General features: G+C 43.6%; 1 protein-coding gene across 5 annotated transcripts in view; it reads left to right on the top strand.

The window, feature by feature from the left end:
* si:ch211-225b11.4 (thyroid adenoma-associated protein homolog) overlaps positions 1–21337 on the top strand; it is a 240776-nt gene that overhangs the window by 63472 nt on the left and 155967 nt on the right. Inside the window, exon 1 of one of the 5 annotated variants that reach the window (XM_043716175.1) lies at positions 1580–1600. The exons of the other annotated variants lie outside the window; for them this stretch is intronic. Coding sequence (XP_043572110.1) covers position 1600 — 1 coding nt within the window. The 5' untranslated portion in view covers positions 1580–1599. Of the gene's footprint in view, positions 1–1579; positions 1601–21337 lie in introns of those variants that run through there. 5 annotated transcript variants of the gene reach the window in all.

Below are 21337 nucleotides of genomic sequence, written 5' to 3' on the forward strand. Positions count from 1 at the left end.
GTTCATTACCGAGTACCAAATCCAATATGGCTTCCCCTCTGGTTGGACAATCTACATACTGAGTTAGAAAAGCTTCCTGGACACACTGCACAAACACCGCCCCGTCCAATCTACTTGATCTTTGTCAAGCACTTCTTTAAAGTACACAGAGACAACATTCCCTTCATCAGTCTTCTCTGTCACTTCACCAATACATTCAATTAGATTAAACAAAAACAGTCTGTCTTTTACAATCCATGTTGATTATCCTTAATATACACAAACCTCTCTTTTGACTTCTTTCCCCTAGTAATTATTTCTAAAATTTTACTCACCCCTGCCTTTCACCTGAAGTTACTACGAAGAGTCCTTGCACACTTTTCTTTCTCTGGTCTACATCGTCTAATCCTTTGATACTTCCCTCAGATCTGTGGAAGTATTTTGCTACCTCCACTCCCATTTTCTTCAAGATCCTGGGATGCATGTCATCCAGACTTGGGCAATGTAACCATTCTAAACAAATTCAGCCTTTCCAGTACATCGAGCCTATTCATTTACATTTAACGAGTACTTCAACCATACTTTTACCATCTCCACTTCGACTGATATTTTTTATCAGCTTCCTTTTCCTTGGTAACAAAGACTCCTTATGTATTCCAGCCTTGCCCTGCATCTCCAATCACATTTCAACAGTTTGCTCCAAATAAGATCCAGCCGCCCCTCCTTCCATTATCATTTTTCTCTCTCTTTGCCAGTCTTATTTTCCTATTTTCTCTGTTAAGCTATTGTATTTGGCCTGATTCTTGTTTGAAGAATTCACGTGCATCATACACCCTCCTTGTTTCTTTAATCGTATCTTTTCTCCCACATCATCCACTGTTTGTTTCCCCTCCTGCCATCCTATTTGTGTACTTTAGTTAGTATTTTAGTCATTATCCCCTTAAAGATCATTTTGTTAGTTTTCTCTTGTTAATCTTTCCATTTGCCTGGTTGGATGCCCTCTCATCCCATTGAAGTCAGTCTTCTTCCAGTTTGGAAGCAGTTTGTTCCTTTGCTGTTCTCCATTATTAATCTAACCCTTAAGATATGGTGATCACTCTTAGCCAAGTGTTTCCCCCACAGGTCAACCTGGCCCACCTCATTCCCCACCATCAAATCCAGCAGTGCTTACTTCCTTGTGGGGCCAAGAACTGCTGGTGAAAGAGGTTCTCCTTAATATATTTCAGAAATTTGTCCCCTCCCTTACCCTTTAATATTATTCCACTTGATATTTTGAACATTAAATCCCATAGTTTCACTATTCTGTAGGTCTTCCACATCTCTGATTTCCCTGCAGGCTTGCACCTCTCTCTCTCCCTCATGATCTGGAAGCCTCTTGAAACTCGCAACAAGAAAAAAAGTGGGGAGTAGCTGTCATGCTTGACAAAGTAGCTGCTAACTTTGTGAAATGTAAGTCATATAGTCAAAGGGATAACTAGTGGACGTTACCATGATTCATATATATATATAAGCTCAAGCAGAGATTCAAGGAGAATGGTGATGAAATGTGTAATGGAACTGAAAACAAAAAAATCAACCAGGAGCGTGGATGGACCATTGTTGAAAAGAAACAGATGACAGAGTAAGTAGGAGCATAGAGACTTGGAAAAAGAAATGAGTGAAGCCAAAAACAGCTGATTTTTGCACAGCAACAATACTCATGATAAAAACTGCACGGTTTAGGCATCATAAGAGAAGACATGATATGGGGAAAATGTTTGGCAACACATATATTTGTTACAGGACGATTTAGTGGTGAGATAAAGATACAGAACTAGAAAGCTCAAACCAGAAGCCAAAACAAATTGAGTTTCTAATCTACTGAAAATGGAAATGGTACTCCAACTAGATAAGATCTGAGGTGGAATACAGAGAAAACAGTGGGATCGACAGAAACAGGAAGAGGTAAGTGAAGAATTTGTAAATGAAGTAAGTGAGTTAGCTAGAGACATAAAACAACCACCTCTGTGAACAAGCAATGAAAACAGATTAAAGAAACAGGGAACAGAAAATAAAAATTTGGGTGGAGCATCTTGAAGAACAATATGGAATATTTGAAAAGCAGGATATGATTGAACTAGAAGAAGAAAATGATGGTCAATTTAAATGGATCAGAAACTGGAGATGTTGAAATAACAGCGGACTAAATAGATAAAAATTAGAAAAGCAGCTGCAATAAGGGAAGTAACAATAGAATTCATGAAAATTGGAAAGAGTGTAACCTCAGTGTTTCCAAGCTGTGCAAAGATATTTACTGATCAGGAGAATGGCCTGAGAACTTCATTCAAGTATTAATGTTCACCTGAGAAAAGGAGCTAAAGACAAGCCTGAGTTCGGAAACATAGGAACTTGGGAACAGGAGTAGGCCAGTCATCCCCTCAAGCATACTCCGTCATTAAACAAGATCATGGCTGATCTGTGGCCTAGCATCGTGCGCTTGCCTTGGGCCCAAAGTGCATGATCTCACACTTTCCGACATTGTATTCCATCTGCCACTTCTTTGCCGACTTTCCTAACCTGTCCAAATTCTTCTGCAGCCTTCCCACCTCCTCAATTTTATCTGTCTCTCTACCTATCTTTGTATCTATCTGCAAACTTCAGTTCCTTCACCTAGATCGTTAATGTATAAAGTGAAAAGCATGCTCCCAACACTGTGGTGCCATCCTGAGAAGGCCCTTTTCAGGAATGAATGGTCCTGAGAAGGACCCCACTCTCTGCATTCTAAAAGACAGCCAATCTTCTATCCATGCTAGCATCTTGCCTCTAATACCATGGCTCCAGCCTCCTGTGCAACACCTTGTCAAAGGCCTTCTTGAAGTCCAAATAGATAACATCCATTGGCTCTCCTTAGTCTAACCTGCTCGTTACTTCCTCAAAGAATTCTAGCAAATTTGTCAGGCATGCCCTCCCCTTGATGAAACCACACTGACTTTGCCCTACTTTACCATACACTTCCAAGTATTCAGAAATCTTATCCTTCACAATGGATTCCAGGATCTTACCCGTGACTGAGGTTTGGCTAATAGGTCTGTAATTTTCCATCTTTTGCCTAACTCTCTTTTTAAACAAGGGTGTCATATAGTGATTTTCCAGTCTTCTGGAACCTTCCTTGATTCTAGCAATTCCTGAAAGATCACTACTAATGCCTTCACTTCTCTTTAGTTATGTCCCTTAGAACTCTAGGGTGTAGTCCATCTGGTACAGGTGATTTATCCACCTTCAAGCCATTCAGTTTTTCTAGCACGTTCTCCACCATACTCACCTCTGCCCCCTGACTCTCTTGAATTTGAGCAATATTACTCATGTCTTCCACTGTGAAGACTGATGCAAAGTAATTATTCAGTTCCTCAGCCCTTTCTTTGTACCCCACACTATCTTTCCAGCGTCATTTTCCAGCAGCCCAATGTCTACATTTACCTCTCTTTTGCCGTTTATATACCTAAAGAAACTCTTACAGTCTTCCTTTATATTACTGGCTAACTTACCCTCATATTTAATCTTCTCCTTCCTTATTTCTTATTTTGTTGCCCTTTATTGGTCTTTATAAGCTTCCCAATCCTCTGGTTTCCCTCTGCCCTTCATCATATTATATGCTTTCTCTTTTGCTTTGATGTTATCCCTCACTTCCCTAGTGAAGCCATGGTTGCTTCATCCTCCCTGTACCATGCTTCATTTTCCTCAGGATGAATCTCTGTTGTGTTTCCTGAATTACTCCCAGAGTAATTACTCCTGCCAGTGCTGTTCCACTGTCTTTCCTGCTAGGCTTCTATCCCAGTCAGTTCTACCCAGCTCCTTCCTCATGCCTCTGTAGTTGCCTTTATTCAGCTGAAACGAACATTCTTCCTAAGGTGTGGTGCCCGGTCCTGCTCACAGTGCTTGGGAGTTTAATCAGAGTTTTGTAAATCTGCAATGTTATGTCTGCATTCTTGTACTCCAGTCCTTTAGATATGAAGACCAGCATTCCATTAGCCGCCTTGACTATTTTCTGCACATGTTCATCTCATTTTAAATAGCTATATGTCTGAACCCCCAAATTTCATTGGATAGCCACTGTATTTAACTTTGCGCCATACAAAAATATCCTGGTGCATCCTTTTTCGATTCAAAATAAATAACCTCACACTTGCTTATTTTAAAATCCATCTACTACAGCTTTGCCCATTCACCTGTTGCAATTTTATGCTGTCAAGAAAACTGTCTACAATACTGCCCAAGTGTCATCACTTGTTTTGGATATTTGACTTTTCATGCCATTACGCGAAAGTGAGGACTGCAGATGCTGGAGATCAAAGTCAAGAGTGTGGTGCTGGAAAAGCACAGCAGGTCAGGCAGCATCTGAGGAGCAGGAAAATCTATGTTTTGGTTAAAAGCCCTTCATCAGGAATGCTATTATCCAAGTTATTAATGAATATTGTGAATAATTGAGGCCCGACACATTTCTATGTTCTATAGTACAAATACATGGATGGCAGTAATTTAAGGGGTGTGTAGGTTCGGTTGATCTTAGATTAAGCTAAATGCTCGGCACAACATCGTGGGCCGAAGGGCCGGTACTGTGCTGTACTGTTCTATGTTCCATCCCTGCAAGGACACTACTAATCATGTCCTGCCGATGAGTATTGACCCAATGTTCCAACTCTCGGTTTCCTGCTACTCAACTAATTGCCTATCTATGTCAGTAATTTGCCCTCAATTCTGTGAATTACCAATTTCGATAACGATATCTTGTGTGGGGCTTTATCAAAACCCTTCTGGGAGTCCATATAAACAGCATCTATCCACAACATTTGTCACCTCTTTAAAATCTCTATGAGGTTTTCATGTAATCAGGTCGATTGATTGTCCAAGCATCAAAGATTGTGTTGAGAATTATAACAAAGACAACAGATAGGAAGGCAATATCAGAGATAACCAGGATAAGAGAAATTACTTAGCTTGATAAGATTAATGTGTGGCCAGGTTTTGTATGTGTTTTGTAGATTAAAAAAAATTGGTTGGACTGACTTTTTTATTCCTGATGAAGGGCTTTTGCCTGAAACGTCGATTTTACTGCTCCTCAGATGCTGCCTGAACTGCTGTGCTCTTCCAGCACCACTAATCCAGAATTTGTAAGTTCTTGACAATGCTGAAAGACATTAGAGTAGAGTGGAAAAAGAAACTACAGATAAATGTTGCACCATGTGGGGCAATGCACTGGAAATCAAGACCTGCTATTCCCAAATTCGTTACAAATGTTAAGGATGTTAAAAAGTGCTCACAATTATCCAATTTACCTGTCATTTAGATCCAGGTTGACAGAAAGTGCAGACCATGTTCTACTTTACTGAAATACTCTTAGCAACAGGTAAATAATTAGGAAACATCACTGTATAGCTCCACTAATGAAAAGTCAATTCCTCTTAAATTTCCCCCTTGTGTGCAGGTCAGAATGCTGCTCCTTGGTCTTCCTTCTCTAGCAGATTTGCATTGGTTTGCAACAGGCTGTTTCAACTGGAACTGAGAAAAGGAATTATCAAGTAAAAGTCACAGCTTATAGCAACTAATTTTCTCCAGTTTTAAAGTGGCTTTTACTGCAAAGAACACAGAGCTCTCCAGCTGGTGGAGATCTGATGACGAGTCTGTAGACCAATCAGCTTCCAGTTGTAAATGAAAGCTCCCTTGGCTTCACCTCAACTACAACTATACTTCAACGCTGCAGCTATGTAAATGTTTATTCGGGAATTGTCAGGTTACTTGCGTTCAAAACATACAACAATCCTACACCTATCCTTGATCTTTTAAAATAGTTCTTTTTTCATATTGGTTCACAATTAAAAATACAGAAATATAAAAACAAAACTGGGGTTTTACATAAGAACATGGACAAGGAACAACAGTGAGAGTAGTCAGCAGGGATTTAGAATCAGGTGGAATTGGAAGAGGAGTTTGACAATTGGGTGTGGTTTATTGCCATTGCTCTTCGATGTTTGTGCAAAAGCCATGATCAAACACATATTTGAAGACAGAATCTGGCACTTATATTCGCAGGTGAATGATAGCATCAGTTAGATTTGCAGATAACAAAACTTATAACAAGCACAGAACAGTCAGAAGAATTTCTGATTTTCTGAATTTCTCAGAAGGCTTTCTTGAGGTTTTGAATTAAAGTGAACGTCAGCAAAAACCAAAGTGATGCATATCTCAAGTGCACAAATTCGAGTGTTTAGCAGTGAATATTTGTTTGGTAGTACAGAACTTGAATATTGTTGAAAAATGACACGTTTTGCCAAAGCTTTTTTTCTTGCATTCATCTCAACAATTTGCAAGACATGCCAACGTGACAGGAAACTAACATTTATATTTTGAGAAGAGAGTGCTGATTGGTTGACAGGTGGAATCTGATTGGTAGATGTGTTGCTGGGCAGAATAAAGTAATTAATAATGATTGACAATTAACTGTCAACGTTAATTTGCCTTTCTTGATTAGGTGATGTACCTGCGTTCTATGTTTTTGTGATGCATGCACTAGAGCACATGACTCCCTCTGCACCTCAGAATTTTACAGTTGTCCTCCATTTAAGAAATACTCTTCTTCTTCATTCTTCCTGCCAAAGTGAACAATTTCACATTTTCCACAGTCTATCTTCCAGATTTTTTTCCACTTACTCAACCTATCAATATGTGGCTGCAATTTCCTTATATTTTCTTCTCAATATGATTTGCTCTCTATCATAGTGTCATCAGTGAATTGAGCTCTCAGGCTTTTGCTCCCCTCATCTAAGTCATTGATGTAAATTGTAAGAAGTTAAAAGCCCAAACAGAAATCACTGAGGGTCTCCACTTGCGATCCAATCAGAGGACACTGAGACATCGCTTATTTGCATTCTGGGAGTGGACTTTGCAGTCTGTGCAGGTGCGAGGGATATCGTGGAAGAACCTACTGTTAAGGAACGATCAGCCCCAAACATTACATTTCTGTAGTGTTTCCATTCCTCCTCCCTCCTCTAACCAAACAAAAGAGAGGCAAGGTTCAGAGGAGAGAAGACAGAACCTCATGAGAGGAAGGTTGGCAGTGAGAGTTCCAGCAGGTAAAGAAGTGCGAGCCTAAACAGCCTCTGGAAACAGTTGTTAATGCGTAACAAGTACGTTTTGAGAAATTGTTATCAAAGCAGAGAGCATCAGCAGCTTCAATTTAGTTTTAAAAGTATTTGACATTGGAAAGATTAGTTACGTTAAAGGGCTAAGACATGGCAGGAGTGTTCCAAATTGTAGTCTGCTCCTCTTGCTCGATGTGGGAAGCTGGAACGTTTCCAGTGCCTGGGACCTGCATGTGTGCAAGAAGCTGCAGCTCCTGGAAGCCTGAGTTTCGGCATCTGGGGACACTGGAGCATTCACAAGGCAGACAGTATCATGGATAGCATGTTTAGAGAAGTGGTCACATCGCAGACTCAGACTCCACAGGCAGGAAGGGAATGGGTGAGCACCAGGCAGAGCAGGAGGGCTAAGCAGGCTGTGCAAGAATCTCCTGTGGCTATTTCCCTGCCAAACAGATTTAACGTTTCAGATACTTTTGAGTGGAATAGCCTCTCAGCCAAATTCGTGGCACCTCCCTCTTCTTCAGAGGCTTTTCTGTGGCTGCAAACCGGGAGTCAATGATAATGTGTTGCTTCTCCGGTGTGAGGGTACTAGATATCTCGGAGCAGTTGCAGGACATTCTGGTGGGTGAGGGCAAAAAGTCAGTGGTTGTGGGACACGTTGGTACAAGTAGCATAGGTTAAAAAAAGGGATGAGGTCCTAAAAGCAGAATATTAGAGAAGTAGAAAGAAAGTTGAAATGTAGGATATGAAAGGTAGTTATCTAAGGATTACTAGCAGTGCCACAAACTAGTCAGAATAGAAACAGCAGGATATATAGGATGAACACATGGCTGATAAGATGATGTGAGCTGAAAATGTGTTGCTGGAAAAGCGCAGCAGGTCAGGCAGCATCCAGGGAACAGGAGAATCGACGTTTCGGGCATAAGCCCTTCTTCAGGAAGATGGTGTGAGGGTGAGGGTTTCAGATTGATGAGGAATTGGAACTGGTTCTGGGGGAGGTGGGACTTCTACAAACTGGACAGGACCGGGACTGATGACCTTTGGGACGGGGGATTTGGGGGGGTTAATGGGAGTTGTTGGGGACGGTTTAAACTAGTGTGGCACGGATTGGGAACCAGAGGAGTGGGACAGTAGATGCAGAAATTGAGGGAGAGGTAGAAACCAAGCAAAAATGACTAAGAACAAGAACAGGCAGGACATTGCTGTTGAAAATACAGAAGGTGGTCTGAAATGCATGTGTTTCAATGTGAGAAGAATAATAGGTAAGGTAGCTCTAACTTTGGTTGGCACTTGAAACTATGCTATCATTGTGATTTTGGAGACTTGGTGAAAGAGAGATAAGATTGGCAGCTGAATGTCCCAGAATTCAGATGTTTCAGGTGTGATAGAAAAGGTTGTAAAAGGGGTGGGGAGTTGTATTACTGGTAAAGGAAAATCTCACAGCTATACTGAGGGAGGATACGTCAGAGGACAGTGAGGCAATATGGGTAGAACTCAGGAATAGGAAAGGTGAAATCACAATGCTGGGAATATACTACAGGCCTCCCAATAGCCAGTGAGAGATAGAGGAGAGCATATGTGGATGAATTTTGGAAAGATGTAAAAATAGCTGAGTTGTTATGGTGGGTGATTTCAATTTCCCATTATTGACTGGGATTAATTTCGTCCTGGGGGCTTGGATAGGGCAGAATTTCTAAGGACTATTTAGGAGAGTTTCTTGACGCAGGAAAAAGGTTGAGATTCTGAAGGGAGATTACAGAGAGTTAGGCAAGAATTTGAAAAGGAGGTCTTTGAGAGTAGTAATATCTGGATTACTCCCGGTGCTGCAAGCTAGTGAGGGCAGGAATAGGAGGATAGAGCAGATGAATGCATGGCTGAGGAGCTGGTGTATGGGAGAAGGATTCCCATTTTTGGATCATTGGAATCTCTTTTGGGGTAGAAGTGACCTGTACAAGAAGGACGGATTACATCTAAATTGGAAGGGGACTAATATACTGGCAGGGAGATTTGCTAGAGCTGCTCGGGAGGATTTAAACTATAAAGGTGGGAGGGGTGGGACCCAGGGAGATAGTGAGGAAAGAGATCAACCTGAGACTGGTACAGCTGAGAACAGAAGCGAGTCAAACAGTCAGGGCAGACAGGGACAAGGTAGGACTAATAAATAACTAATAAATTAAACTGCATTTATGCAAGGGGCCTAACAGGGAAGGCAGATGAACTCAGGGCATGGTTAGGAACATGAGACTGAGATATCATAGCAATTACAGAAACATGGCTCAGGGATGGGCAGGACTGGCAGCTTAATGTTCCAGGGTACAAATGCTACAGGAAGGATAGAAAGGAAGGTAAGAGAGGATGGGGAGTGGCATTTTTGATAAGGGAGGATATTCCCGGAAATACATCCAGGGAGGTTATTTGGGTGGAACTGAGAAATAAGAAAGGGGTGATCACCTTATTGGGATTGTATTATAGACCCCCTAATCGTCAGAGGGAAATTGAGAAGCAAACCTGTAAGGAGATCTCAGCTATCTGTAAGAATAATAGGGTGGTTATGGTAGGGGATTTTAACTTTCCAAATGTAGACTGGGACTGACATAGTGTTAAGGGTTTAAATGAAGAGGAATTTGTTAAGTGTGTACAAGAAAATTTTCTGATTCAGCATGTGGATGTACGGACCAGAGAAGGTACAAAGCTTGACCTACTCTTGGGAAATAAGGCAGGGCAGGTGACTGAGGTGTCAGTGGGGAAGCACTTTGGGGCCAGTGACCATAATTCTATGAGATGTAAAATAATGATGGAAAAGGATAGAACAGATCTAAAAGTTGAAGTTCTAAATTGGAGAAAGGCCAATTTTGACGATATTAGGCAAGAACTTTCAAAAGCTGATTGGGGGCTGATGTTCACAGGTAAAGGGGTGGCTGGAAAATGGGAAGCCTTTAGAAATTAGATAACAAGAATCCAGAGACAGTATATTCCTGTTAGGGTGAAAGGAAAGGCTGGTAGGTATAGGGAATGCTTGATGACTAAAGAAATTGAGGGTTTGGTTAAGAAAAAGAAGGAAGCATATGTCAGGTATAGACAGGATCGATCGGGGTGAATCCTTAGAAGAATATAAAGGATGTAGGAGTATATTTAAGGGGGAAATCAGGAGGGCAAAAAGGGGACATGATATAGCTTTGGCAAATAGAATTAAGAAGAATCCAAAGGGATTTTACAAATACATTAAGGACAAGAGGGTAACAAGGGAGAGAATAGGGCCCCTCAAAGATCAGCAAGGTGGCCTTTGTGTGGAGCCGCAGAAAATGAGGGAGATACTAAGCGAGTACTTTGTATCAGTATATACTGTGGAAAAGGATATGGAAGATATAGAATGTAGGGAAATAGATGGTGACACCTTGCAAAATGTCTGTATTACAGAGGAGGAAGTGTTGGATGTCTTGAAACACATAAAGGTGCCACTGTTTAAGAAGGGTGGTAAGGACAAGCCAGGGAACTATAGACCGGTGAGCCTGATGTCGGTAATGGACAAGTTGTTGGAGGGAATCCTGAGGGACAGGATGTACATGTATTTGGAAAGGCAAGGACTGATTAAGCATAGTCAACATGGCTTTGTGCGTGGGAAACCATGTCTCACAAACTTGATTGAGTTTTTTGAAGAAGAAACAAAGAGGATTGATGAGGACAGCAGTAAATGTGATCTATATGGACTTCAGTAAGGCGTTCGACAAGGTTCCCCATGGGAGACTGCCACAAGGATCAGTGCTGGGCCCTCTACTTTTTGTCATTTACATAAATGATTTGGATGCGAGCATAAGAGCTACAGTTAGTAAGTTTGCAGATGACACCAAAATTGCAGGTGTAGTGGACAGCGAAGAGGGTTTCCTCAGATTACAACAGGATCTGGGCCAGATGGGCCAATGGGCTGAGAAGTGGCAGATGGAGTTTAATTCAAATAAATGTGAGGTGCTGCATTTTGGGAAAACAAATCTTAGTAGGACATATACACTTAATGCTAAGATCCTATGGCGTGTTGCTGAACAAAGAGACCTTTGAGTGCAGGTTCATAGCTCCTTGAAAGTGGAGTCACAGGTAGATAGGATAATGAAGAAGGCGTTTGGTATGCTTTCATTTTTCAGTCAGAGTATTGAGTACAGAAGCCGGGAGGTCATGTTGCGGCTGTACAGATCATTGGTTAGGACACTGTTGGAATATTGTGTGCAATTCTGGTATCCTTCCTATCAGAAAGATGTTGTGAAACTTGAAAGGGTTCAGAAAAGATTTACAAGGATGTTGCCAGGGTTGGAGGATTTAAGCTATAGGGAGAGGCTGAACAGGCTGGGGCTGTTTTCCCTGGAGTGTCAGAGGCTGAGGGGTAACCTTATAGAGGTTTTCAAAATTATGAGGGGCATGGATAGGATAAATAGACAAAGTCTTTTCCCTGGAGGGCATAGGTTTTGGGTGAGGGGGGAAAGATATAAAAGAGACCTAAGGGGCAACTTTTTCACACAAGCGTGGTACATATATGGAATGAGTTGCCAGAGGAAGTGGTGGAGGCTGGTACAATTGCAACATTTAAAAGGCATTTGGATGGGTATATGAATAGGAAGGGTTTAGAGGGATATGGGCCGGGTTCTGGCAGGTGGGACTAGATTGGGTTGGGATATCTGGTCAGCATGGACGGGTTGGACCGAAGGGTCTGTTTCCATACTGTACATCTCTGTGACTCTATGCAAACAGTCGAAAGTGTGGCACTGGAAAAGCACAGCAGGTCAGGCAGCATCTGAGAAGCAGGTGAATTGACATTCCTGATGAAAAGCTTATGCTTCAAACATTGATTCTCCTGCTCCTCGGATGCAGCCTGATCGGCTGTGCTTTTCCAGCGCGACACTTTTTGACTCTGATCTCCAGCATCTGCAGTCCTCATTTTCTTGGAGTATGTGAACAGTCCAACTAGGGAAGGGGTTATATAAGACCTGGTTTTGGGAAATGAGCCTGGCCAGTTGAGTAAAGTTTCAATGGTGGAGTATTTCTGGAGTAGTAACTATAAAACCATGAGTTTTAAGATAATCAGGATCTGGATAACAACAGTCCCCAGTGAAAGTGGTTAAATTGGAGCAAGGCAAACTACAACAATATTAGGCGGGAACTGGAAAATTCTTATTGACTGTTTGGGGGTAAATCTACATCGGACACATGGGAGTATTTTAAACGGCAGTTGATGAGAGTTCAGGGACGGCACATTCCTGCCATTATGATCTTGGTCAAAAAGGACAAGGAAGCATACCTAAGGTCTAGGAGGATGAGAACTGACAAAGCCCTTGAAGTATATGAGGAAAGTAGGAAAGAACTTAAATAAGGAATTAGAAGGGCTAAAAGGGTCATTAAAAGTCATTAGCAAACAGGCTGAAGGAGAATTCCAAGGCTTTTTATACATATATAAAAAGAGAGTAGCCAGGAAAAGGGTTGACTCATTCAAGGACAAAGGGAAGAATGTGTGTGTGGAGCCAGAAGAGCTGAGTGAGGTCCGAAGCAAATACTTTACTTTGATATTCACCAAAGAGAAGGAATTGGTGGTGGATGATCTCGGGGAAGGGAATATCGAGTTTAAGAGCACCTTGGCTTAGAAAAAGGAAGAGGTGTGCATCTCAAAAAGTATTAAGGTAGATAAGTCCCTGGGTCCTGATAGAATCTGTCCCAGAAGACTGAGAGAGACAAGGCAACAATTTGCTGGAACATTGAAAGGCGCCTTTGTATTCTCCTTGGCTGTAGGTGAGGTCCCAGAGGACTGGAGAAGAGCCAATGTTGTCCCATTGTTTAAGAAGGATAACAGGGATAATCCAGGAAATTACAGGCCTGTGAGTCTCATGTCAGTGGTAGGGAAATTATTTGAAAAGAATCTTAGGGACAAGATCGATACACATTTAAAAGCAAATGGATTTATTAGCGATAGACAGCATGGTTTTGTGCAGAGGAGGTCATGCTTCACTAAATTGATAGAGTTTTTTTGAGGAGGTGCCAAAGATGATTGATGAGGGAAAAGCAGTTGATATTGTCTCCATGGTCTTTAGTAAAGCCTTTGACAAGGTCCTTCATGGCTGACTGGTACAAAAGGTGAAATCACATGGTATCAGGGGTGAGCTGGCAAGATGGATACAGAACTAGCTTAGTTGTAGCAGACAGAGAGTATCAGTGGAAGGATGATTTTCGGAATTGAGGGTTGTGACTACCAGTGTTCCACAGGGATCAGTGCGGGGGCCTCTGCTGTTCATGGTCTACATAAATGACTTGGTGGAAAATGTAGCTGGTCTAATTAGTAAGCTCACAGACGATACAAAGATTGGAGGAATTGTGGATAGTGAGGAGGATTATCAGAGGATACAGCACAATATAGATCAGCTGGAGGTATGGGCAAGAAAATGGCAGATGGAGTTTAATCCAGACAAATGAGAGGTGATGCATTTTGGAAGGTCAAGTACAGGTGAAAATTATACAGTGATTGGCAGAACTCTTAGGAGTATTGATATGCTGTGGGATCTGGATGTGCAAGGCCACAGATCACTCAAGGTGACAGCACAGGTAGAAAAGGCCAATGGCATGCTTGCCTTCATTGGAAGGGGCATTTCGTATAAGGGTAGGCAAGTTATGCTGCAACTTTATGGAACTTTGGTTAGACAACATTTGGAATATTGTGTACAGTGCTGGTCACCACACTACTTGAAGAATGTGGATGTTTGGAGGGAGTATAGAAATGATTTACCTGGATGTTGTCTGGTATGATGAAAGGTTGGATAGAGAGGGCTTGTTTTCACTGGAACACAGGTGTTTGAGAGGTGACCTGATTGAAATTTATAAGACTGTGAATGGCATGAATAAAGTGGAAAGTATAAGATTTTATTTCCCTGGGTGGAAGTGTCAACACAGGTTCAAGGTGCGGGGTGGGAAGTTTAAAAGAGATGTGCACAACAGGTTTTTCATAGAAAGGGTGGTGAGTGCCTAGAATGCGCTGCCAGAGGAGTTGGTGGAAGCAGACACAATAGCAGCATTCAAGAAATACCTGGACAAATACATGCATATCAAGGGAATAGAGGGCTACGGATCCTGTAAGTGGAGACACATTTAGGATGGAAGGGCAGAATGTGTCGGCGTACGCTTGGAGGGCCGAAGGGCCTTTTTTTATGTATTTTTTTTGGATGTGGGCATTGCTGGCAGGGTAGCATTTATTGCCCGTCCCTAGCTGCCCTTGAATAAGAGCCGGTGAGCTGCTTTCTTGAACTGCTGCAGTTCACCTGCTGTGGGTTGACCCACAATGCCAATAGGGAGGGAATCCCAGGATTTTGCTCCAGTGACAGTGAAGGAACTGTGATATATTTCCAAGTCAGGATGGTGAGTGGCTTGGAGGGGAACCTGAAGCTCCTTGTCCTTCTCGATGGAAGTGGTCGTTGGTTTGGAAGGTGCTGTCTGAGGATCTTTGGTGAAGTTCTGCAATGCATCTTGTAGATAGGACACACTTCTGCTACTGAGTGTCGGTAGTGGAAGGAGTGAATGCTTGTGCATATACTGCCAGTCAAGCGAGCTGCTTTGTCCTGGATGGTGTCAAGCCTCTTGAGTGTTGTTGAGGCTGCCCTCATCCAGGCAAGTGGGGAGTATTCCATCACATACCTGACTTGTCAGGAGGTGAATTACTTGCTGCAGTATTCTTAGACTCTGACCTGCTCTTGTAGCCACTGCATTTATGTGATGAGTCAGATGAGTTTCTGATCAATGAAAACTCCCAGGAAGTTGCTAATTGGGCATTCAGTACTGGTAACACCATTGAATGTCAAGAGGCTGTGGTTAGATTGATAGTCATAGCCTGGTATTTGTGTGGCGCAAAGATTACTTGCCACTTGTCAGCTCAAGCCTGGATATTGTCCAGATCTTGTTGCATTTGGACACAGACTGCTTCAGTGTCGAAGGAGTCGCGAATGGTGCTGAACATGGTGCAATCATTGACGAACATCCCCATTTCTGACCTTATGATGGGGGAAGGTCATGAATGAAGCAGCTGAAGATGGTTGGGCCTAGGACACTACCCTGATGAATCCCTGATGGAGTTCTGGAGCTGAGATGATTGACCTCCAACAACCACAACCATCTTTCTATGTGAATCATCCAGAGAGGCTTGCCTTTCCTCATAATCTGTTAAATGAAGTGTGACAAGGGGTACAACCTACCTCTCACCCCCAAATCTGTTATAAAGGAGTGGTTAAATGAAATGAAATCCTTTCATTCACTTTATAATCAAAAAGTAACAATTTATTTTTCTAACTCCAACAGTGAACAAATTCACAGAATCACTAACAAACCGAATAATTCCCTTTTAAATTTAATTGGTCTTTTGTCTCCAAATGTCTGGTTTAAATTAATTGGCTAAATTTAAGAAATCTGTTGTCTTGGTAAAAATGCTACTAATGGTATAGCCTTTTAATACAGATGTTTCAATTAGAACACTTGCAACTGGCAAGCTGCTGCCCACAGACACTCATTTTCAAATTGCTATGCATAGAAAGAAAAACACACAATCATTTAAAGGGACCACACACTCTTCCCCTTATCATTTTACAAACATCAAAGCCTAACATCCTGCCTTCCAATCCACAAATACTCTACCTAACTTCTCAACAGTCAGGTATGAATCTAACCACTGGAGAGTTTTCCCCCGATACCCATTGATTCCAATTTTGCTAGGGCCCCGTGATGCCACTTTTGGCTGAACACAGCCTTGATGTCAAGGGCTGTCATTCTACCTCCCATTTGGAATTCAGCTCTTTTGTGCATGTTTGAACCAAGGATGTAATGTGGTCACGAGCTGTGTGGGCCTAGCGGAATCAAACTGTTCCTGTGCTATATTGTTCTTTGTTCTTGTTCTTGCCGCATTCCACCAGCCAGCCAAAGAACCACTTATAAAGACACTATTTTCTATCCAGCCGATCATGTGTCTGTGCTAACATGTTATACCCCACCATGAGCTTTCATTTTCTTAAATGACCTTTAATGTGGCACCTTATCAAATGGTTTCTGGAAATCCATGTGTAAAATATCGACTGGCTCCCATTTAGCCATAGTGCATGGTGCTCCTTCAGAGAATTCTAATAAACATGATTTCCCTTTGACAATAACCAGGGCTAATTCTTCCTGAGTTTTTTGAAACATGTAGCTATATTCTCTTTAATGATCAATTCAAACATTGCCCCACAACAGACAACAAATTAACTGGCTGAATGTTTCCTGTTGTCTGACTCCCTTCCTCTTGAATTTAGGGGTTGTACTGCTCCTTTCCAGTCTGACAGAATTTTTTCTGAGTCTAGGAAATTTTAGACAATTAACACCAACATATCTACTAGCCCATTAGCAACCTCTTTAAAGAATCCAGAATGTAGTACATTTGGACCCTGAGACTTGTCAATCTGCAGTTCCATTGGTTTGCATCGTCCCACTTCTCTCATAATTGTATTTTGCTAAGTCCTTCTCTACTTTCCACCTGCTGATTTACAGTTATTGCTGGAATGTTTGTTAAATTGTCTATGGTGAAGACACAGTAGACTATTTGTTCATTTATCCACCATTTCCTTATCTACTGTTTATTCACATTTTCACTTTCAGGAGGACCATCACTCACTTTACTTATTCTACCTCCCTTTCTCCAGCAATATCAGTAGAAACTCTTGTAATTTATTTTTCTATTCCTAGCTAGTTTCCTCTCACACTGTAATTTCTTCCTCCTGTTTTAATTTTCTGGCATTCTCTAGCATTCTTTATGTTCTGATCAATCATTTGACCTGCCACTCATTTTGTGCCGTTTTATACGTTTCCCTTAAGCTTGATTCTTTCCTTAATGTCTTTGGTTAACCAAGGATGATGGGTCCTCCCTGTTCTCTGTTCAGTTCCAGAATGTGCTATCCAAAGAAATTATCTCTGAAGTATTCTATGAGCTCCTTGTGTAGGCAACTACTACCAGTCTTAATATTTCCTGTTTATGCCTAGATAAAAATCATCCGTGATTATTGCTGTCCCTATAACACACGCATCCAATATTTCTTGTTGTATGCTTCGTCCCACATTGTAGTTAATATTCATCACTCCGATTAGCAACCTCTTTTTGCTTCTATTCTGCATCTCCAACTAAACTGATGCTCCACATCCTGATCTCCTGAACCAAGGCCATAACTAACTGTTGCACAGATGTGTCATTGATGAACAGTGCTACCCCTCCAGCATTACCTAGCTTTTTATTTTTCTTGACTTGTGATATTCAGGACCCAATCCTGATATCCTGCATGCATGTCTCTGTAATGGCAAGCAGATCTTTTTTTTTCATTGTGTACTATCAATTCATTTACTTTGTTATAAATGCTGTGTACTTTCAGATACAGCACCTTTTGTTTTGGCTTTTTGGTATCTTTGTAGCATCTAGTCTTTATTATTGGTATATTCTTAGGTTTTATCTCTCTGCCCCTCCTACCATTCTCTGATCTTTATTTCACATCTTATTATTTTCCCCTTTTGTTCTACTATTTTATATTGCACTTTTGATCCCTTGTCCCCACTATTTATTTTAAAATCCTCTCCGTCTCTTAAGTTACGCAGTTTGGAAGTACACTGGCCCTATCATGGTTCTGGTGTAGACCGTCTCAATGGTACAGCCCAGCTCTCCATTCAGCAGGATCATGGCTGATCCAACACTCCTTACACTTTCCTGCCCTTTTCCCATAACCCTTGATTTGCCTAATAATCAAAAATCGATCTACGTCAGCCTTATTTACACAGAAGGACTCTGCTCTCACAGTATCTGTGCCAAGTAGTTCCAAAGACTCTCAATCCACTGAGAGAAGAAATTCATCCTCCTCTTAGCCTTAAATTGGCACCTCTTCATTTTAAGACTGTGTCCTCGAGATTCTCCCATGGAGGTAAATATCTTCTCAGCATTTACCTTGTAAAGATCCGAACAAATCCCTCATGTTTCAATGAGATCACCTCAGTCACATCAGCTGTGACAAGATTTGGGTAGAGTAAGGAGTGTCATTAGGCACCAAGGGCCAATCTGTGCATGAAGTCGGGGGACATTGGTACTGTTAAATGAATAATTCACATCTATCTTTACTCATGAGAAAAAGGATGCAAGTACAGAATATGACAAGAGGGGCTATCAGGTTCCTAAGATGATTGATATAAAAAGCAAGGAGGTGTTGGAAGTTTTGGCAGATATAAAATTGGATAGATCTGCAGGTTGGGATGAGTTGTATCCCAAGCTCCTACAGGAGAAGAGAGAGGAAATCACAGGGTCCTGACCAAAATTTTTAATTCTTCTCTGGCCATAGAGGAGGAGGTGGTAGTGGGCTGGAGGACAGCTACTGTGGTTCCACTTTACAATAAGGATGGTAGAAATAGATCAGGGAGCTGTAGACCCATGAGTCTAATATGACTGATAGGGTATTGGAGAAAATAGGGAAAGATAAAATTAATCTCCATTTAGAGGGGCATGTTTAATCACAGACAACAAGCATGACTTTGTCAGAGGACTTTGCCTAACGACTATGGCTGAATTTTTCGAAAAGATGACCGGATGTCTGGATAAGGCTAATGCAGTTGATGTAGTTTTTATGGGTTTCAGCAAGGCCTTTGCCAAGGTCCCAGTGGGAGACTAATAAAGAAGATAAAAGCTCATGGGCTCTAGGGTAACCTCGCAAGTTGGATCCAAACTTGGCTTTAGTGGTAGGAGACAGAGTCTGGTGGTATAAAGCTGTTTTTGTCTGGAGGTTGTTGTCCAGTGGCGTTCAACAGAGATTAATGCTGTGTCTTTTATTGTTTGTGACATTCATAAGTGAGAGGAATGATAAAGTAAATTTGCAGATGATATAAAGATTGATCAGGTGGTTGACAGTGAGGAGGAAGGTCTTAGATTTCAGGAGTATGTAAGCAGATTGGTCAGATGGAGTTTAACCCTGATGTGAAGTTTAGAAAAATGAACATGGCAAGAGAGTACACAGTGAATGGCAGAAAACTAGGACGCTGAGAGAACTATTGTCCACTAAACCTTGAAGGTGGCAGGACGTGTTAATAGGTGAGTTAAGGAAGCATAAGGGATGCTTGCCTTCATCTGTTGACTACTACCTAATAGTGGTCTGGTCACCATACTGTAGGAAGGATGTGATTGCACTGGTGGGAGTACAGAGGAAATTCACCATGATGTTGCCCGGTTTAGACCACTTTAGTTATGAAGGGAGGCTGGATAAATTCAATAAATTGCTTTCCTTTAAAGTAGAAGTAGCTAAGAGGGTACCTGAAAGAGGTGTGTAAGATTATGAGGGGCATAGATAGGGTGAAAAGAAATCAGCTCGTCCCCTTAGTTGAATGATCAAGAACAATGAACACTTGTAAGATGAAAGTCAGGAAGTTCATAAAAGTACTTGGATGAACACTTGAGGTGTTATAACATTCAAGGCTTATGGACCGAGTGATGGAAAGTGGGACTGGTGTAGGTAGTAGTCTAATTTTGGCAACATAGACTTGCTGGGCGGCGGGTTCCGGACAGGGTCAGAGCACCGGGATCAGGACAGGGTCAGGGACACCGGGTTCAGGACAGGAGCACCGGGATCAGGACAGGGTCAGGAGCACCGGGATCAGGACAGGGTCAAGGGCACCGGGATCAGGACAGGGTCAGGGGCACCGGGTTCAGGACAGGGTCAAGGGCACCAGGATCAGGACAGGGTCAGGGGCGCTAGGATCAGGACAGGGTCAGGAGCACCGGGGATCAGGACAGCGTCAGGAGCACCAGGATCAGGACAGGGCCAGGGGGACCGGGATCAGGACAGGGTCAGGGGCGCCGGGATCAGGACAGGGTCAGGGGCGCCGGGATCAGGACAGGGTCAGGAGCACCGGGGATCAGGACAGCGTCAGGAGCACCAGGATCAGGACAGGGTCAGGGGGACCGGGATCAGGACAGGGTCAGGGGCGTCGGGATCAGGATAGGGTCGGGGCATCAGGTTCAGGACAGAGTCAGGGGCGCCGGGGTCAGGACAGGGTCCGGGCACCGGGATCGAGACAGGGTCAAGGGCGCGGGTTCAGGACAGGATCAGAAGCACCGGGATCAGGACAGGGTCAGGGGCACCGGGATCAGGACAGTGTCAGGGGCGCCGGGATCGGGACAGGGTCAGGGGCACCACAGGGGCGCCGGGATCGGGACAGGGTCAGGGGCACCAGGATCAGGACTGGATCAGGGGCGCCGGGTTCGGGACAGGGTCGGGGCAATGGGATCGGGACAGGGTCAGGGGTACCGGGATTGGGGCAGGGTCAGGGGCGCTGGGATTTGGACAGGGTCAGGGGTGCTGGGATTTGGACAGGGTCAGGGGCACCGGGATCAGGACAGGGTCAGGGGCGCCGGGATCAGGACAAGGTCAAGGGGCGCCCGGATCAGGACAGAGTCAGGGGCACTGGATTCAGGACAGGGCCAGGAGCACCGGGTTCAGGACAGGGTCAGGGGCGCCGGGATCAGGACAGGGTCAGGAGCACCGGGGATCAGGACAGCGTCAGGAGCACCAGGATCAGGACAGGGTCAGGGGGACCGGGATCAGGACAGGGTCAGGGGCGTCGGGATCAGGACAGGGTCAGGGGCGCCGGGATCAGGACAGGGTCAGGGGCGCCGGGTTCAGGACAAGGTCAGGGGCACCGGGTTCAGGACAGGGTCAGGGACACCGGGTTCAGGACAGGGTCAGGGGCATCGGGATCAGGACAGGGTCAGGAGCACCAGGATCAGGATAGGGCCGGGGCATCGGGATCAGGACAGAGTCAGGGGCGCCGGGATCAGGACAGGGTCAGGAGCACCGGGATCAGGATAGGGCCAGGGCATCGGGTTCAGGACAGAGTCAGGGGCGCCGGGATCAGGACAGGGTCAGGGACACTGGGATCGGGACAGGGTAAAGGGCGCCAGGATCAGGATAGGATCAGGAGCATCGGGATCAGGGCAGGGCCAGGAGCACTGGGACCTGGACAGTGTCAGGGCATCGGGTTCAGGACAGGGTCAGGAGCGCTGGGATCAGGTCAGGGGCACTGGGATCGGGACAGGGTCAGGAGCGCTGGGATCAGGACAGGGTCAGGAGCACCGGGATCAGGATAGGGTCGGGGCATCAGGTTCAGGACAGAGTCAGGGGCGCCGGGGTCAGGACAGGGTCCGGGCACCGGGATCGAGACAGGGTCAAGGGCGCGGG

This window comes from Chiloscyllium plagiosum, chromosome 25 (assembly GCF_004010195.1).
Source record: "Chiloscyllium plagiosum isolate BGI_BamShark_2017 chromosome 25, ASM401019v2, whole genome shotgun sequence".
Classification (NCBI taxonomy): domain Eukaryota; kingdom Metazoa; phylum Chordata; class Chondrichthyes; order Orectolobiformes; family Hemiscylliidae; genus Chiloscyllium; species Chiloscyllium plagiosum.